Genomic DNA, 27,750 nt, shown 5'->3' on the forward strand with positions numbered 1-27,750 from the left:
ACCCAAGAAATACTTTTTCACCCCCTCATCTCAGGAGGCCTCCTTGTTGGGCAGTGCCTTGCCCATATGAGTGTCCCTGGTCCCAAATGCCATCCTTTATATTATACAGTGTCTGAAACTTTTGTTTTGGTTCTACCCCTTTGCTAAGTCTGAACGACACTGGGTTGGACCTTTTTTGGCTATCTTTTCCCAAAATCCCATTTCCAAGAAGGATGCCCTTACGGAGAATAAACAGCCTTTCTCTAACAAGTTCTAAACTGCATGGAAACTTGTTAGAACTGGAATCTCATTTATAAATCAGGAAAAATGTGTATATAGTTTTTAATAAATCCCTTACAGATATATGTATTCTTGCTCTGACAAGGTGGTTTTGTATGTTGATCTTTTTTTCCAAATCACAGTTCAAATCCAGAAAGTTGAGTTGGATGTTGCTCACCTCTGACGACTATTGGGATGGAGCCCCATGAACCCTAAGTCGAGAATTTCCTTCTCCATCTCCAGTGCCTTCAGTTCCTTCTAAGCAGCCCCTTTGGAGTGGTGGTTAGTGTAGACAAAAGGCTAGTCAGATGGTAAGAGAACATCAAGAGTTTCAGCTTAGTTGGCCTCACAAAAGATGATAAAGGTCTACTCTGGCTCTAGTGATTTCTGAGGTCAAGAAGCCACTGTAGCAGTAAAATGTTAAGTGGGAACTCAAACCATAGTTTTGTTTATATAGGGACTATTAAAGCCTTAAGGGCTAGTGCTTGTGATAGTTACTCTTGCAACCCAATTTTTTTGGAAAGAGCTGCTCATCTGCATTTGTGGTTTTATTTATAATTAGAGGAAGCATTTTCTATGGAACAAAACGTTGTCGTTAAAGACATGCATGTAGCTAGGAACTAATTGTGGGGATCAGTTAGACATGTTGCCTCTCCTGATCTGAGTTGAAAGAGGAAGCAAAGCTATTAATTATACATGGTATATTCTTGTAATTTCCATTTGTTATAAAAAAAATTAAATACCCCTTCTATGAAATAAAATAATATTTTGATGCAAAGTTCATATAAAAGAAAAGGTTTAAATCAAAGAAAAGGAGACCACTTTCCAGCACAAGGATTATAATATCACAATTTCAGCCAAATTGAATATGCACACAATATAACAAAGAAATATAATATGAATTTACATAGACCACTGACCAGGGATGTCCTTGTGGAAGATTTCTGGCCATCTTCGAATTACATAGAGGCAGCTTTGTTAGAGCAACTACTTGAATCTTGACGTAGAAGAAGATTAGCTTTAATCTGATAGAGAACAACTGGTTGAGTCACTGGAACATGCCACGTCTAATTTTGGGGGATATGGATCTTTTGCAATGTTGTGACTCCAATGGTGTTCATTCTGAGATTCATGCATGCTGTTCTTGCTAGACAGGTTAAAAAATTTATTCTTTGAGTGACTTAATGCATTTTTCAAAATTGGATGTTTCCTTTTCTTCGCATGTGACAAAGAATCACCAGATGCATAAGGTCCCACACGAAGTTTATTAATCTGTTCAAGTTTTTTCTGTACCTCTAAAGGCAAGCACTGGAAGCAAGCTTGACAAAGACAGTTGGTCTCTAGACCACACCGTCCAAGAGGACCATGAGGAGAAATCCGTGTATGCTTAACACAAAAAACATTCTGACAGTCACGACAGTAATGTTTCTGAAACTTCATTTGCCAATCTGATATATAATGCCAACGATCAAATCTAGCCTTGCATCCCTCATAATTACACCTGCAGATAATAGAGCCAAATATTTAATAGATTTCTTTTTGCTAATATAACTTGAATATGGTTGCCTGTTTAAGCCAAATAATTGCTTTGATAGACAATGGATGTAGCATACAGAATTCTATTCAAATAAGCAGAAAAACTCAACTTTACCTATGAACAGTCATTGAGATACAATAATTACATACCTGTACCTATTTCTGCCATGCATTTTGGAGAACTCAGTCTTCCTGTGATCAGCCATGTCCATAGTGTCAGCTGAAATTTCAGTGGACTTAATAACCCTTCCATTTGGAGCAGAAGAGCTACGTCTTTTACTTTTTGTGCTCAAGCTATACGTGTTTAAATGTTCTCTATCATCTATTGTTCCAGATGATGCAATCTTTTTCATGCATTTCCCTTGCATAACACGTTTACTTCTCAAATCTGCATCTGTCTCTGCAGCAATTCCAGTATCTCCAACATCTGTTAATCGAGTATCCAGAAGAAAAGAATTCATGGAACCATCAATATTTTGGTTTCTGCTTTCCCAGGGTGCTGTAGTACATTGCATCATCTTTAAATTCAAGGCACTTCCCTGTGTTTCTGATGAGACCTTGGACGAAAAGGAATCTTCATTATAAAGAGCCCTTATCACTAAATCTTCAGCACTCTGAGCTGTCCCTGAATGTTCATCAGTATAATTATAGCTTTTGATCTCTGCTACAAGTTCCCTCCTGGATGGCGAACATGGATTTGATGAAAATGTCCTACCATTTACTTGCCATGAAAGATCCCATATTTTTGATTGCATGAAGAGACAGAAATAAAAAAATGTTGAAAAGGTCCAGCCTGCCATTCTCCAAAGAATATACTGGCTACCCTGAGCTTCCATAAGTCTTGTATGTATTGGACCTAAAACCATAGCTCTGAACAGGGTCCAGGAAGCCAGAATAATTCTGAAGAAAAGACTATGTCTTGAGATGATACCTAAAATGAGTAAGAGACAATTGGCCAAGTACATCCATCCCCAACCTGCTGACCTTTGACTAACTTTTAATCCATGTAAATCTGTATTGGAAAGTTTACTAGCTTCAATGAAATCTTCAGTTGGTTGCGCTCTTCCAGCGATAAACGTCATAGCACAATGGTCATTTGAAGCACGTATATCAGAATGGTGACAACTGTGGATTTGTACCCAGTCCGATGGACCATGGTCCCCCCATGCTTGAATTCTATAACCCGAAAATTTTCCTTGATGACTCCCATCCTTATCTAGAAAGGAATTTTCTTTCGAGTCACCTATTGACATCCAAGAAGATGAATTATCAATGCGTTTGTGTATTAGATACTTATGGAGTGGAGGATATCCGACAAATGATGGGGGGTCCCAGTGCAACTGAATCATGCCACAACTTGAAGATACACACATTGCATTTTCTGGAGAGCCTGGAACAGCACCATAACCAAACATTTGTCTCACTATAGCATATGTAATCTTCTTACGATGAAGACGGCTTTGGACCTGTAAATCATATAACAGTGTTTGGCTGTGATCCTCAACAAGTGCAGGAAAATCCAGGCCATTTACTGCATTTTCTCTGAAAGCATGTGCATATTGAGGAAGCTGTAGCCCATGTATGATCCAATCCACCACACGGTCAGCTGTTAGCATATTTTGCAAGTGGTCCTGCAAGTCACAAAATGTACTAAGAAAAGCTAAAAACCAAATTAATGGCGTAATCTGTCTTTGTAGAAAGCACATTTTCCACAGGCTCAACTAATAAATTATAATACTTGTTACAAATAAGTGCATTTTTTCATTTTCAGTTAAACAAATTATGCCACACTGAATCTGTACTGCAAATTAAAGGAATAGAATCACCCTAAATCAAGAGAAATATTTATCACCAAATATAAACAGGGTAGAATTATTCTTTCATTCAAAAATATTCATGTGGAAGAAGTGATTATGATTATTCTTTGTTAAAAAAGAAAAATGCTGCATTACTTGCAGATTGTGTTCTTCAATATAAAAGAACCTGTTAACAGAAAATGGTTCCATCCATTTCTATAATTACAGAATACAGTTCTTGGCCATATTATGTCTCATGGAAACAAGTACTGGTTTTTCCCTATGTGATAGAAACCATCTTATAATATCAAAAACATCAGAAGCTTGTTTTAAAATAACACAGCTAGTTGATGTTAATTAAAAATGGCAATTAATGTGTAAGAACATCTTAGCACATTTGCATGTATCATCAGAAGACAGAGGTCCAATTTATCATTGCCAACTTGATCTAGTAGTAAGAAACCTGCGCTGAAAGCCCAATACACACTGACATAAAGAGCATAAATCACCTCTTCAACTGTTGGATGCCAAACAAATATATTTGCAAGCAGGCAACCTTGAAGCTTGATACATTGAGATACATTGCCTTCTTCTCATCAGCACCTTGTCTCTGAGGGTGAGACAACTAAATGTAACACAGATTTGACTAGTTGATTGTCATATAGCTTGTCTTTAGCTGAGAGTCACATGTATAAAAAATGTCAATTAGCTAAATGGTAATCATTTAGCTCAAATCTAACTAATGGTCATACAGTAGATTCTCATACTTTTTCAGGCCAAAGAAATTGATCTTCACCAATTAAATGAAAATTTAAAAATGCTGTCCGCTTGGGGTAGCTCAATTGGCAATGGCCGTGGAAATGAAGTCTCACCGAACCAGAAGTCTTGGGTTCAAATTTTGTGCTATCCCCCAGATCGGGGTGAGAAGTTGGATATGATGAAGATGTAGTCCTACCAAGCTTACAAAAAAAAAATCTAAAAATGCCATGTGAAATGCAAGTTGAAAGGGGAAGAGTGCAAACTAATGTGATCATGTATTCCTGCTTAAAAAAATGGTTGGATCTTTAGGATGCAAGGATTAATGTGCTCCAGCCTCCAACAAATGCATGTCAGGATGCAAGGACTTAATGTGCTCTAGCCTCTGATGAATGCATGCCTTGATATCATTATCTTCTCAAATATGCTTTTGTTAAATAGTTTCAACATTAATTAAAACAAAATGACTAAATGTGGAACCTCATCTTAAAGAAAAAAAGTTTGAAGAAATCTAATTCATTGGAAACAATAACATCTACTGATGACGGCAACAAGAGTAAAATCAAAATGGAGACAACATTCAAAATATATGTGGATAAGTAGTAAGGAGGAAGGAACGCAAAACATCATCTCATCCAAAAACCTTTACGAGTCACAATATCACGTATTTAGCTGAGTGTTATAATGGGCATCAATCTAGATGATTTTGTGAGTGGGAATTCTTGGGAAATTAAACATACCAGCATCTCTTCCACAGATATCGTGGCTCCCCCATAGCTGAAGTCACCCTTAAAGTTATGAGGTGCAACAAAATCATGAAAAGCATCATTGCCTCCACTACTGTCATATTTTGACTCTTCTGTGGAATCTAACTTGGCACCAAACGAAGATAAGAACTGCACAGCCAACAAATATATATCAGAACCTTTTCTTATTTATTTCCAAACACTTCCAATGCTCACAAAACAAAGTGAATTAGGACTACAAAGCTTTCACAAAGTAACAGAATGCAGAAGATCCAAGGTCATTCTTATTGGTCATTTCTGTTTTACCAAATCATTCTAGATTTACACATGGAATGCTAAATGTTCAAATCAGATCTTAGAAAAATACACTGACCTGTTATGCCTAAAAGCATACACAACCTTAAAACAATATGCAAATGCTAACAGCATTTGCATAAGCAACCTTAAAACAATATGCAAGGAACAACATTCACGTAGGCAATCTTAAAACAATATCCAGGTAATAATATTATTTGTATAAACAACCTTAAAACAATATGCACGGAACAACAGCATTCACAAAAGCAATCTTAAAACAATATGCAAGTAATAACAACATTCAAGTAAAGTAGCATAAATAATATAAATAATGAGTGTCACCATAAGCTGGCCCTTGTTCTTTGGTAAGAACAGATAGCATTGACCAATGCAGTTTACCACAAAGAAAAAGCTCATCATATGAGTTCATGGTCCAAATCAGGCCATTTTCATGAGTGTTTACAGATGCTTTTTGTTTCGCTAGGGTTAGTCTTTAGCCCTAGTCCAATGGGACCTCCTCTAAGGCCTTTGGGTTATAGGAGAGGCATTACTTGGAGAAACTTGGAATGTAGTAGTGTGTTCATTATCATTCCATACATAACATCTTTCATCATCCCTCAATGCCACCTCGATTTTTCAGGTTAACTGTCATTGGTCCATTGCGATTTGGCACTTACACATCCACATCCTTAAGTAGGGCTGGAAAACTTTTCCTTGGAGGTTGATGTAGCTAAAAGAATGGAAAACCATAAGATAGCCACAACGAAAGAAAAACAAAAGTTTAGAATGCAAAAGATGGCTGAGATGAAATTAGCACGTGGGAAAAAGCCTAGCATGAGCTCTACACCCCCCCCCCCACAATTAGACATCACTCGCTCCCTGAGCACTTGATGCTCCATCCTATCATCAGGATTGCATGTCCCAACCGTGATGAGCAAGAAGTTGACTCATCTTAAGGGGTAAAACAAATGTTATATCATAAAGAGCAAGCTTTGATCCTTGAGCTATGCACCATATAAAAAGCATTATCAAAAAGAAGTAAAAAGCGCACCAGAGGGGTGGGAAAAGTAGGGTGAGGGAAAGGGTAGCTCGTGCCTCCACAATTTCTTCCCCATGAAAAGATAGCTATGGTTTATCAAATGAAAACTAGGTTTTCCCCTTACTCGAAGCATAAAGTTGGTTCATCTCAGATTTAGCCATGAAGACTCCATCACCCAAGTAAAGAAATGCACTAAGAATCCTTGTGGTCATCAAAAATCATGAAAAATGTATTCTTTCCTTCCTCTTTATTTTTCTAATCCCTTTAAGGCAAGCCGCTAGGACTAGGGCATACGCCCAAGTTCAATTAGGCCACATATTAGATAGACATTGAGGCATTTTTAGCTTGAATTCGACTTGATTGATCCTTTGCACTCAAAATCCATCATTTTAATGGTTGGATTTGCCCTAATAGGGTTGACGTTATCTTCCCTAAGCAACTTTTGCCCTAGAAAAATCCTAACTTTGGTAGGGGCTTCAACTTGGAGCTTAATTTGAAGGTTTGCCCTCTCCTTTTAGTTGATTACATCATTTGCAAACCTTTTCTTGGTGCTTGTATGCCAATGTATTCCTTTGTTGATCTATATCTTGAAGCCCTAGGTCATAAGTCCCTCTTTAAGGGCTTTGTATATGGTATGCTACTCCCACACAAAGAATTGTGCCCTTGTCCATTAAAAAAGAACCTTACTTAGCCTTCGATTCATTTCACCTTGAGCCATTTAACTTAGAATATCCTTTAGGTGAAAACTGGGAAGCCTCTCATGTGGTAAAATTCCACTAAAGAGCAAGATGAGGATTGTTGAGGTGAAAACTACCCACAACAAAACTATTGATATTTTCACATCTCAATTAGTTCAAATATTCCTATGGTTAGAAGTCTCTTCGCTAATACATCTACCTCCAACACCAGAGCTCGTTGCTACATTCAAGCCATTGAATGTGAGAGGCTTCCTTGATGCTCCTCACACTTCCCTAAGAAATATGAAGATTGTTTGCACAAATTCAATGGCACTGATGTAGTTGCAGCTGAAAAACACATACATGAGTTCTATTGGTTTGTGGGTGCAAGGTTGATCCAAGAGGAGGATGTGGTTATGATGTTGTTTGCCTTGACCTTAGAAGGAAGTGCTAGGGATTAGTACCTAGATTTACCCCAAGGTAGCCTTAAGAACTCGGACCTATTACACCAAGCCTTCAACAAAAGATGGGCCATGGTCAAGGAAGGCATGCAACTCCTAGATAAATTTCTGGAAGTTAAGAAAATCGACAATGAAAATGTTAGAGAATTTACACAATGATTTGATAAGTTGCTCAAGGAATTCCCTAACCTGTATAATCCTATTGAACAAACTATCCTTGACAAATACAAACAAGCATTCCCTAAACATTTGTCATAAGCTCTAAAAGACAAGAAGCCTAAGTCTTTGGATAAGGTTAAAATCCTAGCTATTGTAATAGAGCATAATCTTTGAAGTTTGAACATCCAAAGTTGATTTGTATTGAGGACCGACAATGGAACCGAATATGAATCAAATGAATTCAATGACTTTTGCAGAGAGGTTGGCATTAAGAGGGATACAACTATTCCATACACTCCTGAGCAAAATGGTGTTGCTAAAAGGAAGCAACAAACAATCATGGAAGCCACCCATGCCATGCTCCATGATTAAGGCCTACCGAAGTTCTTATGGGGAGAAGTTTCCAGCAGGGCCATGTATGTTCAAAATAGAAGCCCACATCAAGCTTTGGATTTCAAGACTCCCGAGGAGGTCTTCACTGGTAAGAAACCTAATGTTTCTCATTTTAGAATTTTTGGTTGTCCCATGTATTTTCATGTGCCTTAAGAGAAAAGAAACAAGTTGGAAGCATTTGGGAAGAAAGGTATTTTTGTGGGCTACAATGAAAATTCAAAGGCATATAGAATCATGTGCCTGGTCAAAGAGATGCGGAAGTAAGCCATGATGTCACCTTTGATGAAGACACTGCCCTTAGGAAATGTAGAGGTCTCTCTATCCCTAGGGAGGACAATGGTGATGTTGCAGAAAAACAGGATGAACCTCCTACAAATGAACCGATGTCCAATGTTGAAGGCCCGATGGATACCATTGATCCACCTCCCATTGGTCCCTCTACCTCAAGGAAAAGACCTTTGTGGCTCAAAGATACTCTTGAAAATGCTAAAAAACACACTGCTCCAAGAGTGTAACAACCCGCCTACAATTATAAACAAAATGTGAATATTAGCATACATACGGGACATCCATATGATAGCTACATATGCATGAACTGCGTGTATTGCACTACTATACTTAGTAGCTAATAGTGAAAAAGCTTAAGTTTAGGTGGATGAAACGATTATCGAAATAAATTCCTAAACTCACCAAAATATAATAAATATACCAAGTGGGGCATTGATATGTGTACCACCCTGATAGAACTATATATATGACTAATCTTTTAAATCAATAATATATATATATATATAATGAAGATATAAATTAAAATTTAATTAATTTATAATTAATTAAAGTAAATAAAAGAATTTAATTAAATGTTAAATAAAGTAATTTATTTAATATATGAATAAAACAACTTTAGAAACTAAAATTTAATAAAATACTAATAAGATCTAAAAAGTAAATAAACTATTTCAAATGATTCTTTTAAATTAAGAACCGCCTCCATCCAAAAGAAAGAAGGGTCGAGAAGGTAGTAGGAGGATGACAACGAAGAGAAATAGGAAGTGGTGGAGGAAGGAGACGAACAACAAGAAGGTTGGAAGACGGTGGAATAAAAGATACAAGGGAGTGAAGAAGGCCATGACAGGAAGGGGGAATTACAAAGAGGAAGAATTACAGAGAAGGGAAATTACAGAAAGGAGGAAAATCCATGTCACTGATAGAAGGAAGTCTAAGCTCAGTGGTTCTTAAAATTTTGGGCAGGCGGCCAAGTACCTCAAATTTGAAGTACTTTGGAGTTGGGTACTGAATTTGTGCTCAGTGTGGCAGGGAGGTTTTGGTCGTTTTGGTAACGGGAGCGGGAGCGAGAACCACAACAGAGCAGAGACATCTTCAACCACAGAACCCCAGGTCGGTACTCAATAGCAAAATTGGTGAATTTTGTACATATATTGCAGAGTAGTATATTCTGAAAATTGTATTAATTATTCCCTGTTAAATTCCCAAATTAGGGTTCCACCAACTGTTTTTAGATCTTTAATATCATTTAAAATTGTCAATTGTGAACTCTGAGTCTCACAAAGAGGGACATTTCGTGAAAGTAAGAAGCCAAATAGGTATCGAGTGTATTTAGCTACTATGAGTATTATTGTTCAAACTAAGCGATGTTTGGTCGAAGAAGTCATAAAGCACCAAGTCTGGAAGGATGCAATGAATGAGGAATATGAATCTATCATGAAGAATGATGTCTGGGACGTGGTGCCTAAACCCAAGGACAAGTCTGTGTTCACCTCTAAATGGCTTTACAAAATTTAACATGGAGTTGATGGGAGTGTTGAAAAATATAAGACCAGCTTCATTGCTCAAGGCTTCTCTCAAAAGGAAGGAGTGGACTATGAAGAGATATTTGCACTGGTTGCCTGATATACCACTATCAGATCCATTATCGCTCTCATTGTGTAAGGCCCTAGATAATTTACTCAAACATTTACTTTGACCAAAATATGAAACCTGCTTTAACAATTTAACCAGAATTCATAATATTGCCCTAAATTTATCATTAACCAGACAATGAATTTGAAAATAAAAATTCAGAAGAATACCTGGAAGTTAATTTGAAGAAATTCTAGTTTGATGTTTCCCAATTTGCTCTGGCTACCAAAAGACCAAAACCTCCCAACCAAACTGGGTACAATCTCGGTACCCAGCTCCAAAATACTTCAAATTCGAAGTAATTTGGCCCCCGTGCCCAAAAGCTTCAAGAACAACTGCTCAATTCTTCTCTGTGTCTTTCTCTTGTAAGTTCCTCCTCTATCTCCCTCTGTATAAAATTTTCTTCCCCCCCTTTTCTGCAGTACCTTTCCTCCTTTTATGCTGGAGAGGTTACTCCACCGCTTCCAAATTTCTCCACTGCCTTTAATTCGATAACTTCAAAAGTTGCAGAGGCGGTCACCGCCTTCTCTCCTCTCGACTTGATGACAATGCCTTTTATTTATAGTGTATCTCCTTTATCATATTATGTTTTCCCTTTTTGTTTATATCAAATTATTTTCATAGTATTATGGTTTTATTTTAATTCACAATTTAATATATATATACTTCTCTTTATAATATATATTACTTTCTTTTGATTTTATAGAATACGTAGTTTCTTTTGTTAGAATAATATATATATCATAATCCTTTTGTACATAATTCCTTTGTACATAGTTCCTTTGTATGTAGTAGGGTACATAGTTCCTTTGTATGTAGTAGGGTACATAATTCCTTTGTGGTGAGTTCAATACATTGCATTTATATAGTTGAATTATATATTTATATATATATTATGGTGGTGTTACATATATCAAGTACCCTACTATATTCTTGTGAGTTATGTATTCACTTCAATAGTTAGTTCGTTACCCTAAATATGGGAGTTTTTTCAATATTAACCAATATGTATACTAGTGTAGTGTAGGCGATGCATGCATATGTAGCTATCATATGCATGCCTCGTGTGCATGCTAATATCCCTATGTTCCTTTTAATTCGAGATGGGCCATTACACACTACACCTCAAGGATGGAGCCTACATCAAATGGACAATAAGACTGCTTTCTTGCATGGCTCTCTTAAGGAGGAAATCTACTTGGAACAAGATGGGTCATGGTCAAGGAAGGCATACAACTCCTAGATAAATTTCAGGAAGCTCAGAAAATTGACAATGAAAATGTTAGATAATTTACACAATGGTTTGATAAGTTGCTCAAGGAATTCCTGTTATCTGCAACTATATGACATGACTCAATTTTTCCTTTATCAAATACATGCATACATACCTCATTTCTTCTTTTTGGTCATCCAGACTTCCTTTGGCAGCTTCCTTGATTGAAATTTCTTCAATCATCATGACCTGCTTCATTTCTTTATCATCATACCATCATCCCATGAATCCCATACAAGGTGGAATTCTCGGTGAGACCCTTGCTTTTTCCAGTAGGTGAATCTTCCAATGAAGATTCCAACAGAGGATCTTGTTCATCCTCATCCTGCAAATGCTCCCTTTTGAATGATGTATGATGAGCTCTACTAGATGACTTTTTTTATCCATAAGTGTTACTTATGATTCCTATGAGGTTTGCAAGAGCTACTTTCTCCTATGATAACTGCTACAAGCATGTAGACTTTTACTTCGTCTATCTTTCCAACTTCTTTGTATTGATGACATGAGCTCTTATTTCAATTGTATGTTATTATAATGTCATCCTTAATATGATGCATCCTACATGGCAGAGATCTTCCATCTTCTACTTATCCTTGCTATCCATAGTTCTATCATTACATCATGAATAGTGTCTAAGAATCTAAGCGTTGGTATAGTTCCCTCCTTTCATCATGCTTCTTAAAAGGATCAGCCCATCCATCTTTACTCCTTGTACCTGCAATATTAATTAACAAGTACCCCAAGCAAAGAATATGATACTAAAACATGATGCCAAGATTTTTAGGGTTTTCATGCAATCAAGAGGTCATCCTAGGGCTTCTAAAGTTCAAACCCTAGATCAGAATCTATTCCCTCTTTATGTCATGCTAGGGTTTATCCCTTCCCTGGATTTCTAACAAACCCTAGAATCATATTTTCAACCCTAAAACATAAAATATACCATACATACCTTATGGTTACTTACCTTTGTTGTGATGACTTGCAATTATGGATGCCATCTTCATTGGTGTGAGATATTCTTCACTATACTCATTTGTTCCTTCATTCAAGTATATGATTGCCACAGAGCCCTTGTTTACTGACCTTGGATCAATGTTTTTACAGCTTCACAGGTCTTCACGCAAAACTGATAGCTACAAGTGTAACAATGTCTCTAGTGATAGTACAGTTCCAGAAATCTTGGACTGCTTCATGTCTACTTCCTTAGTCCTTTCAAATTTCAGAGAATATATATGAGGTTGGTGACTACATCTTTTGTGCCACATGAACTCAGTCACCACAGGATTTGAATTTATAAGTAGAGTAGAGTAATGATGTCACAAGGACACATCTTGAAGATGAGGTCTACGTTATCACAAAGATAGAGAGATTTCAAATTCTCAGATCTGCAATTGTTACTGTAGGTTTGACTTCATGGAGTGGTGCAAATAATCTAGACTTTTGCTTTTCTTTGCAATGAATTTTTCTTTCAAAGGCTTTTGCTGGTAGACTTCAAGATTTCTGCCTGCAACCTTGACCTTCCCTCCAGCAATTTGACTGATATTTTCGGCCCTTTCTGCTGCTGCACGTGTGACAGGAATATGGTAAGGACTAAGTCACATGACACATCCCCCAAGGTCTCATGTCTCGTATTTCACGTTCCGGACACGAAAAACGTCCTAAAACATGCCAAAAACAGTTTTTAAAGTGTCATCTAAAACGTAAAACGTATTCACTGGTTTTCATCGTGTCCTGTGAATGAAAAACGCGTTTTATAGGTGTAAAAAACATTGACCTAACGTATTTCCCGATTTGGACACGTGTCCCACGAAAAAAGAGCTATAAATCCCACGCGATTACTTTTTCCGGGTTTTTAGTTCTTTTCCTCCACTGCCGTCACTATAGAATCTCCGTCGAGTCGCTACGTTTGCTCGGTGGAAAGGTTGGGCATTGCCGTTTGCGTGGTGCAGCAGTGCTACCAAGTAAGCCAGATTCAGAATATACGTTGCTTTTCCAATGAATTTTTGTGGGTCTGTTGTACATAGCGTCCAAGTTGTGTACAACCGCCAGTGTTTTTTGTTTCAAGTGGTGAAGTTTTTCTTTGTTTTATTTATTTTTGTACTCAACTAATGAAAAGTTTAACAAAACCAATATAGCTTGCTTCTTACACACTCCGATAGTATACAGGCTCTGACAGGGCCAAAAGTCAAAATTGGTCGTTGTTCGATGACCGTTCTTAACCAGCAGCTGTACAGATGTTATCGCCACATACAATATAGAACAGTGTTAGCCTCCAATTTCACGAACACTGTCTTTTATTTGGTTAGATCCCCACTTCCACTTTCTTTCATGGATGGTTTGTCTAAGCAATTGCTTGCATGGATTCCATGTAAAAAAGATCCTACACGCGTAAGTACTATACCATGTCAAAGATCTTGTTCCTATGCTTGTTGATACAGAGTCTATATTGCTAGCGAACAGATCTGGTACATTGACATGTGTCTTAACTCCAGTTAACCACAATTACTATATGACTTTGAAACTCTTGTATTTTATGGTCATTGTGTCCTGATCTATTATACAATTGTATAGGCAAAATTGAACCTTTGTACACTGATATTTTATTTTTTTAGTTTTTTTTACTTGTGAGTCCGATGTATCCTGGTTTGTTTTTGCTATATTCATTACGAGTCACTTGTAGGCGCAAACCAGTGTAATTGCATGAGTTTTTGCACCTAAACCGAACTATGCTTGAACCTAGAATACCTGAATGGACCTGCATCCATACTAAGGTGTGCAACATTCAGACAAAGACACTAATTCCCAATACCGATGTTCATCGTATTAAAATAGTACATATCAAGCATGCACAGTTAACCAGCTTATCACTTTCATATCCCAGAATTGCAGGTCTTTCACCCAAATCATCAACCATGAAATCATATTTCTAGACTCGAGCATCCAGCAACTAGTATTAGCCTATAATTAACCATTGCAGCATCTAGCATATCATCTGAATATTTTTTTTGTTATGGCCACCCTTGAAACCTTGAAAAGAGTGTCATGACTGAGTGAAGAGCTGAGACAACATTCAAAAATATGAGTTCGGATTACTGAACAGCAGATGACAAATTCACTGTTTTATTCTTTTGAGCCAGTGTGTCACACAGACTTGCAGGTTTTCCAATATATATTGCTGTAAAGATTATTTTGAAATTTGGACAGGATGTACTTCTGAGCATGCTGCTCCTTGAGACTTTGCAAGCTATGTTCTTCAGTTGGATGGTTGCTGTAATATTCTAGCTGTTTACTATTTTCCCTGCTCGTTGGTTCCATCCAAGTGAATATTATAACTTTGGTGCCAAATTTTAATAGAAACTATTCCAGGGTAACATAACAAGGTCCAGGATACATATATGGACATTTATCCATCCACAGAGACCAGCTGATGGCCAGTTGTGCAAAGAAGCAGCCTTTCAGTCGGCAGCAAATAGGCTGCCCTGAAACTCAAAATGGGATGTCAAAAAGCTGCTTCAGTCAGAGCCTCGTCTGCCAGATACATTATACCCAACAAAAAATATGGAGTTGCTAAAGACTTCACAAAAACTATTAAAAACTCAGTATAGTCCTTTGTAATCATAATTCAAACAATGCATGTGATCAAAAAGAATTAATATATGAAAACACCTGAAGTTCTATGCTGAATCTTAAAATCAATCCTAGCTGCAAAAATGAAAAATAATCTTGCATATATGAAATTTCCTTTCCCCAGTCAGCAATCATGAGAATGTAGCTCACAACAGAGTTCTGTAAAGTATAATTTGTAGCTCACAAGTTTTGGCAAATGTTTTCACCATCGAGTATTCTTAATTGTTTAATCGTTTTTTTGTAGGTGAAGGATTTGGCGACTGTTGCAACTGGCAACTTGCACTTGCAAGTCATTTTTATTACACCCGTGGAGTGTGGACTTTATAACAGCAAGAAGATTAATGGCTCAATCATCCAAGGCAGCTGGCAGAGGTCAAAGGAAAGACAAGGGTGGTGCTTTTCGTGGTCTTCCCCCCTCCCCCCCTCCAAGTTTTTCACCTTCTGTTGGTCATAGTGCCCCAAGTGCTTCAAGTGAAGCTTTAGGTGCTTCTCAGCCCACATATGATGCTGTTGTAGCAAGACAACAAGCACAACTAAAAAAATACCCTCTATGGAAGTATGTAACCAAGAAACAAGGGCCAAAGGTTGGTGCGGGAGGGAATGTGCTTTGGTCTTGTAATTTCTGCAAGGGTGAATTTAAGAGCACTTACTTTCGAGTTAAGGGCCATTTGTTGGGCCTTCCTTGTGGAATTGGAGCATGCAAAAAGATCAGTGCTAAAGAAAGAATGGATTTGGAAAGGGAGGATGCAGCTGGCTTTGGGAATGTGGTGGCAGCAAGCAGGAAAATTAGAAAAATGAAGATCCTCTTCCATTCTTGAGGAATAATAGTAGTAGTAGAATTGGGAGAGGGGCTGAAATTCAGCCAACAAAAAAGAAGGCAGCCCAAACTTGTGGAGGTCCAATGGACAAGATTTTTCAGCATAAGAAGCGACGTGAGGTTGATCTTACAATAGCATTCTTTTTCTAACTCAAGTTCATTTCTTTTAATGTTTCACGGTCTCCTTTGTTTATTGAGATGTGTCAAGCTCAAGTTGATATGACTCCAATTGGGTATGTTCCTCCAAGTTCAAAGAAGCTTAGAACCACATTGTTGGTTAAGGCAAGGAAGGAGGTGGATAAAATTCTACAACCTATTAAATCATCATGGATCTCATCTGGTGCCAGTGTTGTTTCTGATGGATGGACAGATACAGCACGCCGTCCACTCATCAATTTCATGGTATATTCCCAAAATGGATCAGTCTTCTTGAAAGCAGTTCATACTCTCGGACAATACAAGGATGCACAATATATGGGTGAGTTGTTTATTAAAGTTATTGAAGATGTAGGTGTTGAAAGTTGTGTGCAAATCATCACAAATAATGCACCTGTTTGCAAAGTTGTTGGCTTGATTGTGGAAACTAAATATCCACAAGTATTTTGGACACCATGCATTGTTCATTCTTTGAATTTAGCGCTTAAATCTATTGCTTCATATGTGACATGGATTGGCAATCTTATTGAGGATGCACGCCATATCCGAAATTTTGTACAAAACCATACCAATGCCTTCATAATATATAAAGAGTACACACATCTATCATTGTTGAAGATTGCGGATAATCGGTTTGCTTCCTCATTCATCATGATTAAGAGGTTGAAGGAGGTGAAGGCTGCTCTTGGGGTCATGGTTATTTCAGATCTTTGGTCTTTTTGGAGAAAGACGGATCAAACTGCTTCAAAATAGGTAAAGGACATAGTGTTAGATGATGATTGGTGGGAGAGGGTGAATCTTACCATAAAGATCATGAACCCTATCATTTCTTTCTTGCGGTTTGCAGACATGGACCAGCCCATCTTAGGAGAGGTTTATGAGGGTTGGGATTCCATGATTGAGTCTGTGTAGACTATTGTTATGGAGAATGAGTGCCCTGGATATGAGGCATTAGCAGAGAACTTATGGTCCACCATATAGGATATTCTTATCTCTAGGTGGGATAAGAATTGCACACCTTTGCATTGCTTAGCTCACTCTTTGAATCCCAAGTACTACAGTCAAAAGTGGCTCCGTGGTGGGACCTCACACAGATACCCTCCTCACATGGATGGAGAGATTTCACAGGGGAGGAAGATAGCATTCAGAAGGATATTTCAGGATAGAGCATATTTTCTTGAGGTGGAAGAAGGCCTTGTAGAGTTCTCCACTAGCACTAGGAGATTTGGGGGGTATGATGTACTCGGAGACAGGAGGGTCAAAGATGCCTATCCTTGGTGGGCAACTCATGGGGTAGTGTGCCCTATTAGACAACAATTAGCCTTGAGGATCCTCTCTCAAGTTACATCATCTTCTTGTTGTGAGCGGAATTGGAGCACTTATGGGAATCTATATAGTTTGAAAAAGAGCAAGCTTGAGCAATCCAGGACAGAGACAATGGTGTATGTGCACACCAACCTTTGTCTTATTTACAGGCAGAGGCAGAGGCAGGAGTGGTTGAATGGAAAGACAAAGATGTGGGATGTGTTTCCTGATGATATGGGCTTGGACGACAGTGTTGAGTTGGCATTAGCCAACATGGATCTCAGTGACCCAGTGCTAGAGCCAGTGACTTTTGATGATGAGTCAGTGTTGAGTTGGCATTAGCCAACAAGGATCTCAATGACCCAGTGCTAGAGCCAGTGACTTTTGATGATGGGTCAGAGTATCTTGAGGGGTCATCCTCCACACCAACAAATGTCGTAGCAGATCTTGGATTGGGCATAGAGGAGGAGGATGGAGTAGAGTCAGATGCAGTGATGATGATTATGACATGGAGGAGGACATGGAATATTGATAGAGTGATGAGTCGTGGACTCATGGCTCACTGGCTAGTGGCTAGTGAGTCATGACCAGTACCACTGATGACAGTGACAAGCTATGATATTCCTACTTATTTTGTATCTACTCTTTTGTATTTTCTAGTGACATTGGACTCGAAAGTCAGTATCTATGTAAACATTAATACATTTTGATTTTGATGACTTAATGGAAAATCTGCATTTTACGGTTTTAATATCTAAGTTCTAAATTTATAGTTAGTAGTTTCTTATGTGCTTGTACATGAACAATGAACATTGAACATTCAAGACCAAGCATATCACATTTTGATTCTATTTGTTTTTTTTTAAATGAAGTAATTATATTTTAATTTGATTAGATAAGTTACAATTTAATATGGATCAAGAACTATATTTCAATATAAATATATATATATATATATATATATATATATATATATAAATGTGTCCCTCGTGTTCTGTTGCCGGGGTCGTTGTGTCTCATGTCGAATATTCATATTTAGGTGTCCTCCATGTCTGGTGTCCACGTGTCATGTGACTTAGGGTAAGGAATGACTCGATTCTTCTTTGCTTGGTCGGCAGATCTCCCTTCAAGATTTTGGCTTGATCATCAACGCTTCTCTTATCCCTTTTATAGCTCCTTGATCTGACTATTACTCGGTCTTGTTATAGGTGAAATGATGCCCTATATGTATGCATGCCTCTATGGAATATAGCCAAGTATTTTGTTCCATCTTGTAGTTAATTCATCTTTTAAAAAGGTCTTTGAAGTTTAGACTTCTTTGTTGCCTTTATAATGGACTTAATAGAGGAATAGAGCCTAGAATTTGATCAACTCTGCTTGGAGATGTTCTTGAACTCGGCTCTTGAGTAGCTCTTCTTTCAGTGCTTCAATCCTTGAGTGTCCTTTACTAAGTTTCCTTTCCTTTCCTTGTTTTGTTACCTTAGCTCTGATACCATGTTGAGAAATCTAGGGGTAGCCACTGTAGGTGATTTCTCCTATAATGATAACAGCTTGTGATATGTTTTTTACCTTTATTACTTAGTTCCTTCTTTCATTTGCTTCTTATTAGAGTTTTTCTTCATCAAACAGTTATCGCACCATAAAGAACAATAAGACAAAGGACACAAGATATAGGTGATCAGCCAAGGCCAGAACCTCTCCAAACTTAGAGGAAAACCCACATAAATTATTTTTCTTATAGAATCTTCAATTAACGAATTCCGAGACCTAGACCCTTGACCAAATGACCCCTCCAAGACCAAGTCACAATTCTTCTTGACTCCTAGCAAAATCAATCCAAGTCTCTTTCCTTAAAATCTGTCTTTTCATCAAAAACTCGGACCTACACCTTGACTGGGATTTTCGGCTCTTTTTTGCAGTAACCATAGTTTGCATGTGACACAGAATCATGGTGAAGACAACTCCTCTTCTCCTTCGCTTGAGCAGAAATTCCTTCTCTAATGACTCGACTTGTATTCCCAAACTTCTTTGACCCTTGATACTCCTTGATCTGACTATAATTTCGTCCTTTTGCAGTTGAAAGTGTGCCCTAGTTACAGTTTGCACGTGTGAGAGAGATGACCCAAAACAGACCTAAACACATATGTTTTCTTCCTTCCAGTTTGCACGTGTGAGAGAGATGACCCAAAACAGACCTAAACACATCTGTTTTCTTCCTTCTTATGTTTCTCCTTTCTTTGCTAGGGTATGAGGCTCCTTCTTGTCTCTTGCTCAAACTTCTGTAGTACTTGAGTGACACTTCTTGAGAGAGGTCGAGTCCTCCTTTATATAAGCGTTGTTGGGCTCCAAAATAGGCCAACTTCACTGGCAGGCCGACTTGATGATGCATATAGGCGGACTTGACTTGTAGCTCGTATACTTGGTCGTGGAGGGGTTTCCTTGACAATCTATAGACTCATATAATTTCTTTTGTAATGTGAAAATTTCTAACCTGAAATTCTATTACAGCAACTGATTTATTTCACCTACTTATTCTTCACAGTAAATTATTTACGAAATCCCTTCAGCAAATATTAAAATAAATTCTACTGCAGTTATCACATAATTACACAAAGAAAATACATACACAAGAACCAATCACATCAACACAGTTGTTTTTGGACAATTGTCCTCGAAAAACCCAATGTGGGAAAATCGGTGCAGCAGATGAGGGTTTTATTAATCTTCAGCAACAATCGCTTTTACAAGGAATGATTTTACAGAGAACTTGAAAGAAAACACCTGAGACTTTCCCCTGGAAACTTTCTGACACTTTGGAGACCCTTCTCCCACTTTTGTGTCACCTCTACGTCACTCTGCGTGGCTGAGCGTGGCTCTGAGTGGCTTTGTGTCCCTCTGCATGAGGGCTACGTCTCCCTTGGACTACGTCTCCCTCTGCATTGTCTCTCAATATCCCTGCATCACCTCCTCCTCAGTCACTAACTGCTGTTGATACCCTCCTCTTCCTCCACCCTACAACTCTCCCTCTGAAATCGATCTCCTTCTCTTGAAAACCGATTTTCCTTGAGATATTGAGTATCTGCTGGTGTATCTCCAAATGATCCTCAAGTCTTCTCTTATAATTTTCCTGTTGATGAATCAATGGTCGAGATTAAGTCTCTAATCAACGGATAAGATTAAAACAGACTTGATCCTCATCTCTTAGAAGCTTCTCACCCTTATCTTTATTAATACCCATTAATATTTTTATTTTCTTAAGTTTAGACTTAGGAACCCATTAAAAATATTAATTATTTTACTAACTCCTCATCCGGGTGGAATTTCCCCAAACAATTTCTGGGTCTTGGAGATCTCATGTGCCTTAGCCTCTCCACCAAATTTCAAGGCTAGAGCACATATGATGCTACCAAAAATCAACATGTAATATGTAACATGCCCAAGAAGGGTCTCTTATACATGACAAGGATTCATTTGACTTGTAGACCACATTACAAGCCCTAGAAGCTCTCAATAGGAGCTTTACCAACAAAATAAAATTCCTTGAGCATTAAAACCCATGCCTCAAGCATTACAAAATAGTTTTAATTTTCTCCTTTACATATATTACATGAAATCATGATTACATATGTCATTATGAAGACCAAACCTAGTTACATATTTCAACACTATGTTGTGACAATAAGAGTGGGATTCAAATTGCATAAAATCTCGTGTTCCATGACAAGTCCAAGCACATTGAGATCAAATATCACTATGTCTGGGATATGGTGCAAAGAGGAGCAGTGAGGCTCTCCATCACATTGTGATTGATGATCAGATAGTTGACATAGCCTTTGTTGAAAGGAAAGTTCTTGGTTTTCAAAGAGCAGCGTAGACTGACAAATGTGACCCTTCCTAGAGAGGGTGATCATGGATGATGAGCCTTGGTTGTGGGATATCCTTGTCATATGTTGAGAAGTAGATTCCCCCAAGCAGAGATGAGACTTGGTTGTGCAAGATCATTGTCATGTGTTGACGAGGGGATCCCCCTAAGCAAAGATGAGACTTGGTTATGTGAGATCGTTGTCAAGTGGATTTACCCCCAAGCAGAGATGTGACTTGGTTGTGCGAGATCCTTGACAAGTGGGTTATCCCCCCAAGCAGAGATGAGACTTGGTTGTGCGAGATCCTTGACAAGTGGGTTATCCCCCCAAGCAGAGATGTGACTTGGTTGTGTGAGATCCTTGTCAAGCGAATGATCCCCCCAAGCAGAGATGTGACTTGGTTGTACGAGATCCTTGTGAAGTGGGTTATCCCCCCAAGCAGAGAAGAGACTTGGTTGTGTGAGATCTTTGTTATATGTTGGCAAGCGGCAATCTCCCCAAGTGACTATAGGGTGATAGATTTGTTGAAGAAAGTGTAACTAGGTTCGGGATTTACAAATGTAATTTTGATCTTTGTACTTGTCAAGAAAAAGAAATATTATTTTTGTAAATTATAAGAATGAGTTTCTTGTTCATTCCATAGGTTTAGGAAAGTCAAAGAGTCAAAGACATGTGTAAAGAGCTCTTCTTGAGCATATATGTAATGTATATGAATCAACCTAGTGTTTAGAACAACCCTCCAAGACAAGCACAATCCTCTTGAAGAAGGCAGCAAGAAAAACAGTCATGTTGGTCTGCAAAAATGAATTAAATAGCTAAAAGAAGTCATGTTGGATCACATATAAAGACACACCTCTTCTTTGGTTCATGTCGGCTTAATATGGAGGGCTAACCACTATATATACCCCGCTGGGGTCACCTTCGTATACCTTTGAAACTTCGAATGGTGCTAGAATCTCAGTCAACCACAGCGGTATAAAACTTCGGATTACTCTGCAATTTTGGATGGTACAGTAAATATAGATCTCATGAATCTCAAACTAGTCTGCAACTTTGGATGGGTATGGGAAGACAGAATCTTAGACTAGTCTGCAACTTCAGATGGGTGCAGGAAGACAGAATCTCAGACTAGTCTGCAACTTTGGATGGGTGCATAAGGCAAAGGATCTCGGTGATGAGGTACAGGATCTCGATGATGAAGTATTGTATCTCGGTGCAAGTAATAAGTGTCTCAACCTCCTTATGATCACAGTTTCAATACTAAAACACAGTCATACAAGAATGCAGTCACACAGTCTTGAGGAAGATCACACACTACTCGGTCTAACAGCACTGATAAGAATCTCGGTGATCCTATGGGAATACTCTCAATATACATACATAAACCTTATTGTTATCTCATGAAAGTGCAGAGATGATCACAGTGTTACAGCAATAATGATCTCCATGATCACAATGTTACAGCAATAATGATATCCATGATAACTTTGATAATGCAGCAGTAGAAAGACCTCAGTGACACAATGATGAAGCAAGCAATGGTGCAATTGTAAGGATCCCTGTGGAATCATGATGATGATCTCGATAAAGCAGTAATGATGATGTTGATCTCAACAGTAAAGAAGAGGATTGGTGTCTTGGTCTTGGAGTGGCCTAGTGGATCAAGGTTCATGGTCTTGGTGTTCATCAATTGGAATCTCTATAAGAAGAATTATGTGCGGGTTTTCCTCTCCAAGAGGGAGAGGTTTTGGCCCTGGTAGAATGCCAACATCTTGTGTTCTTGTCTCTTTGTTTTTTGGTAGCTATTTCATCAAATAAGAAACACACACTCTAATAATATCAAAGAGAAGATTGTGCTAATTAGAAAATTAAAATGCCTCACAAATAGTTATAAAGTCAAGAAGAATCTCATTAACTACATGTGCCCTAGATTCTTCAACATGGTATCAGAGCTAAGGCGTTGAAGTCAAAGGAAGGGCATCAAAAAGAGACATTATAATGATCCTAAATAGGAATATAAGTGATAACAAGAAAATAATTTGTGCAGCAATTTATAAAAACGAAATACACATTAAGCATCCCTAGAAAAGCAGCAAATATGGAACTGATGTGCCATTTTATTAATTTTCTGAAGGCTAAATACAATAGATAACAAGATGGTGCACATGGGCTTGTCTCAATGGACAGGCATGACCAAACCCAAGTGGGAAAATCGCTGAGCTGAAGGCTGCCCAAATGCTGCAACAATCTGCACTGCGCTGCCCCAGAAAACTGCCTTTCTATTGAAGTTCGAATGGCTGGAAGGTGCACTTCTACTGCCCAGAAAATTATGTTCTTTTAACCCCGGACTCCTTGGCCTAAACCCAGAAAAACTCACGAAGGATTTTGGCTGGTTTAGACTTCTAAAATTCGACCCCCTTGGATCCCAACTTCAGCTACAACTGCAAAACTCGGCCTGCTGGAAACTGCCTGTCAATCCTCCCGGAAATGGTCCCAAAGTGTTGGGTTGACCCTGCTATCAAATCCCTGACTTCCCGAATGGGCTTCCGGCCTACAGCTCCTGCTCCCAAGCTCCACGAAACTGTTGGAAGTGGCCTTTGCACTGTCCCCAAGCCCAACAATTTGAACTACTGGAATGTTGGCTTTGTTGGATGTAAACTCAGCAAGAATGCTACTCTGTTGTTGCTCTCTCAGCCCTCTAACTCTCTCAGCAAACACCTGATCACTGATGGCTCTAACTCCTCCTGCGTATTCTCTGGCTGCCCAGAAATACGCACTCCCTACTCTGCGCTAGATGATGGTGTTGTCTCACAACCCTGGAACTCCTGAAAAACTTGTGGAACTGACTCTCTAGGGCAAGCATGGATGGTCCCCTGAAGTAGAGGTTGAATCTCCCGCTCGAGAGATTCGTGGCTAAACAGTTGGTTGACTCAGCTAAATAGCAGAGCGAACAGTCAAGTAGTTTTGTTTGCAAGATGTAAGAATGAATCCAAAATGAGAGTTTCTCCCTCCTTATAACTCCTTGGGCCTCCCTTGCCTCATGTGGGCCCCACCATCTATTTATTTGACTTTCCCTCCAAGCTATTCGAATGGGCCAATTCGAATTCCCATGTGGGTGGCCCCCACATTCCACTAGCAACCAACCAAATTAAGTCAAATTGCCTCCTAAGTCCCTAAGTCGAAATTGGTGGGTCCTCTTCCTTAGCCAAAAATGTGCAAAATTGTGTAGCAGCACCCTGTTACAAATGTGTTTGAGAAGGGACATGACAGTCCTCCCCTCTCAAATGTTGCTTGCCCTCAAGCAACCTCAAAGCTGGGTGCTCTAATATGTGCTCACCCTCCCAGGTGGCATCCTCATTCGACAAGTTCTTCCAACGCACCATGAACTCCCTGATGGTCCTGCTCCTCAGTTTCCTTTCCTTGCTCTCCAAAATGGCCTCAGGTTCCAAAACCAAGTGGCCCTCAAACATCCAATGGGGGTAGATTAGTTGTTGTTGTCACCTGTTGTCCCAACACCTTTTTAAGGCATAAGACATGAAAAACATTGTGGATCATGCTCCCCTGAGGCAGCTCTAACTCATAGGCCACCTCCCCAACTCGTCTAACCACCCGGTAGGGCCCATAGAAGTGTGGTTGTAGCTTCTCGGCCCCCTTTTGCTTCAACGTGGATTGCCTGTAAGGCTGTAGCCGGAGGTACACCAAGTCCCCCTCCTCGAAATGCCTCTCCATCCTATGTCGATCTACGTATACCTTCTGCTCATTTTGGGTTGTGACCAAGTTATCCTTGAGAGCCTTGAGGATGTCTTGCCTCTCTTGGACCCAATCTTTGGCCTTTGGGGCTCAGTTGTCCCCAAAAACAATGTCAGCAAAAGATAATGCATCATATCCATATAAAGCACGAAAAGGAGTCATACCAATGGACATGTGATGTGTGGTGTTGCAGCAATATTTGCCCAAATGCAACCACCGAATCTAGGCCTTCTGCTGACCGGTCATGTAGTTCCTCAGACACCCCTCCAACCACTAATTAAACCTCTTGGTTTGGCCATCTGTCTGAGGATGGTAGCTGGTGCTAGGAGTGAGCTTGGTCTCGACCAATCTGAAAAGCTCCTGCCAAAAGCCTCCCATGAAGCTCTTGTCCCTGTCACTCATAATGTTCTTGGGGAGCCGATGCAATCTGAAAATCTCCTGAAAGAACAGTTATGCAACTTGTGCAGTCGTGTATCTGGTGGGGATGGTGAAAAAAGTGAGCAAATTTGGTCAACCTGTCGACCACTACGTAGATGCAATCCTTCCCCTGCACTGTGCGAAGCCCAGTGACGAAATCCATAGAGATACTTTCCCATTTCCCCTCAAGGATGGGAAGTGGTTGTAGCAATCTTGTGGGGTGGATCAGTTCCCCCTTGTTCCTCTGATAGGCCTCACACTCTCGTACGTGCTACAGCACGTCCCCCTTGAGGCCCTTCCACGTGAATCTCTCCCTGACTGCCATATAAGTTTTCCGGAACCCCTGGTGCCCAGATAATGGTGAATCATGTGCTGCCTGGAGCACCCTCTCCCTCAACTGCAAGTTGGGCACTAAGAAAATGCACCCCTTGTAATAGATGACCTCATCCATCACTCGGTAATGCTCATCTCGATGGGTACCCTCCAATACCTCGCATGCCCTCTTGTCCTTGGAGTACTCCACCAACAACTGAGCCTTCCAATCATGGCAGATGCTCATGAGGGATAACCCAATTGGTCTTCAAGATAGAGCATCGGCCACCACATTGTGCTTTCCCCACACATACTCTATATCGAAGTCATAGGCCTACACCTTGCTGACCCATCTCTGCTGCCTGTCATTGAGGCCCTACTGCTTCATGAAGTGTCAAAGAATGTTGTGATCAGTCTTCACTCGAAACCTGTTGCCCACCAAGTACTGACGGAATTTGGCCAATGCATGCATGATGGCTAACATCTCTTTGTCATATATGGAATATGACAGCTCATGTGGTAGGAGCTTCCGACTCTCGAAAGCAATGGGATGCCCCTCCTGTGACAATACTGCTCCAACTCCTACCTTGAATGCATCACACTCCACAGTGAATGGCTGGGAAAAATCCGGAAGTGCCAAGACCGTGCAACTTCTCATCACCTCCTTGAGGCGGTCGAAGGCAACCTGTGCCCCATCAGTCCATGCGAAAGCCCCTCTCTTGGTCAAGTCGGTCAATGGTGCTGCCTGCTGTGAGAACCCCTTGACAAACTTCCTGTAATAGGGGCAAATGCCCAAGAAGCCCATCAACACAGTGACATCTCGAGGTACTAGACAATCCCGAATGGCCCGAATCTTCTCCTCATGGACCTTCACCCCATCGGAACCAATGATATGCCCTAGGTAGAACATTTATATCAACCCAAGCTCGCAATTGGAGAGCTTGGCATAAAACTGTTGCTCTTCCAGAATGCGTAGTACATCCTCCAAGTATTGGAGGTGCTCCTCCATGTCCGGTTGTAAATCAGAATGTCATCGAAGAAAACTAGCACAAACCTCTTCAATTGTCCCCGAAAGACTGGTTCATGACTGGAAGGTGGCCGGAGCATTGGTCAGCCCAAATGGCACCGAAAAGTTGTCTTAGGGATATCCTGATCCCTCACCCTGATCTGGTGGTACCCTGAACGCAGATCGATCTTAGAGAAGTACTTGGCTCCTCTAAGCTCATCCATCAGCTCATCTATGCAGGGAATGGGGTACCGGTTCTTCAGTGTCTTTCGGTTGAGGGCCCGGTAGTCAATGCACATCCGAAGGGTTCCATCCTTCTTCTTCACCAGTACCACTGAAGAAGCGAAAGGACTGGAACTTGGCCTGATATGGCCCAATGCTAGCAGCTCCTGGATGGCCTTCTCTATCTCGTCCTTATAGGCCTTGGGATGCCTATAAGGGGTGGTGATCACTGCCTGCACACCCGGCTCCAACTCAATAGTGTGCTCAAATCCCTTGTCTGGTGGTTGCCCTGGTGGAATGTCCCCAAACACCATTGCATATCTGTCCAGCAAAGCATGTATGTCTGCTAGTGGTGGTTGAGCTTGTCCCCCAGCCCTTGATATCCTCAGCTCAACTACCCATAAAATGTCCCCATGTCGCAGGCCTACCTCCATCCTGTGGGCCGAAACTGTCTAAGGTGGATAAGACTGCATGCCTCTCAAAACTACCAGTTTGCCATCTGCCCAATGAACTCCATCTCCGATTTCCTCCAATCTGTCGTCACTCGCCCAAGGGAATACAACCATTGGACACCATCACCACATTGTTGTCTAGCACATCAACCACAAAGAAATGGTTTGTCATCGAGTAGTTCCCCATAACTACTATCAAGGAAGACACATATCTAGTGCATTGTATGGTACAGTCACCTGGTACTAGGACTAAAAAGCCCTCGAACTCAGTCGTGGTGAGGCCCCTCCTCTGAACCAAATGGGCATCGATGAAATTGTGGGTAGCCCCACTGTCAACTAGAACTGACACCCTCTGCCCTTGTACAGTGCATCTAATCCTTAGTGTCAAAAATTTGGGAATCCCGCACAAGGAAGCAAGGACTCCCCCAGTTGGAGCAAGGGATGCCCCTCCCTGTGGAGGTGGTCGTGGTGGCCCTCTATCAAACAAACTCTCACCCTTTGCCCCACCACAA

General features: G+C 39.9%; 1 protein-coding gene across 2 annotated transcripts in view; it reads right to left on the minus strand.

The window, feature by feature from the left end:
- Positions 1–1,138: 1,138 nt before the first annotated feature.
- LOC149250334 (uncharacterized) overlaps positions 1,139–27,750 on the minus strand; it is a 75,777-nt gene continuing 49,165 nt past the window's right edge. For both annotated transcript variants that reach the window (XM_089459029.1, XM_089459030.1), the window contains exons 4-6: positions 5,087–5,242; positions 1,945–3,425; positions 1,139–1,759 (exon numbers count right to left, since the gene is read on the minus strand). In XM_089459029.1, coding sequence (XP_089315155.1) covers positions 1,279–1,759; positions 1,945–3,425; positions 5,087–5,242 — 2,118 coding nt within the window. In that variant the 3' untranslated portion in view covers positions 1,139–1,278. The remainder of the gene's footprint in view (positions 1,760–1,944; positions 3,426–5,086; positions 5,243–27,750) is intronic.

The sequence above is a fragment of the Pinus tabuliformis genome, chromosome 7, assembly GCF_031772625.1.
Source record: "Pinus tabuliformis cultivar Carrire ecotype Pingquan chromosome 7, CPIR1, whole genome shotgun sequence".
Lineage (NCBI taxonomy): Eukaryota > Viridiplantae > Streptophyta > Pinopsida > Pinales > Pinaceae > Pinus > Pinus tabuliformis.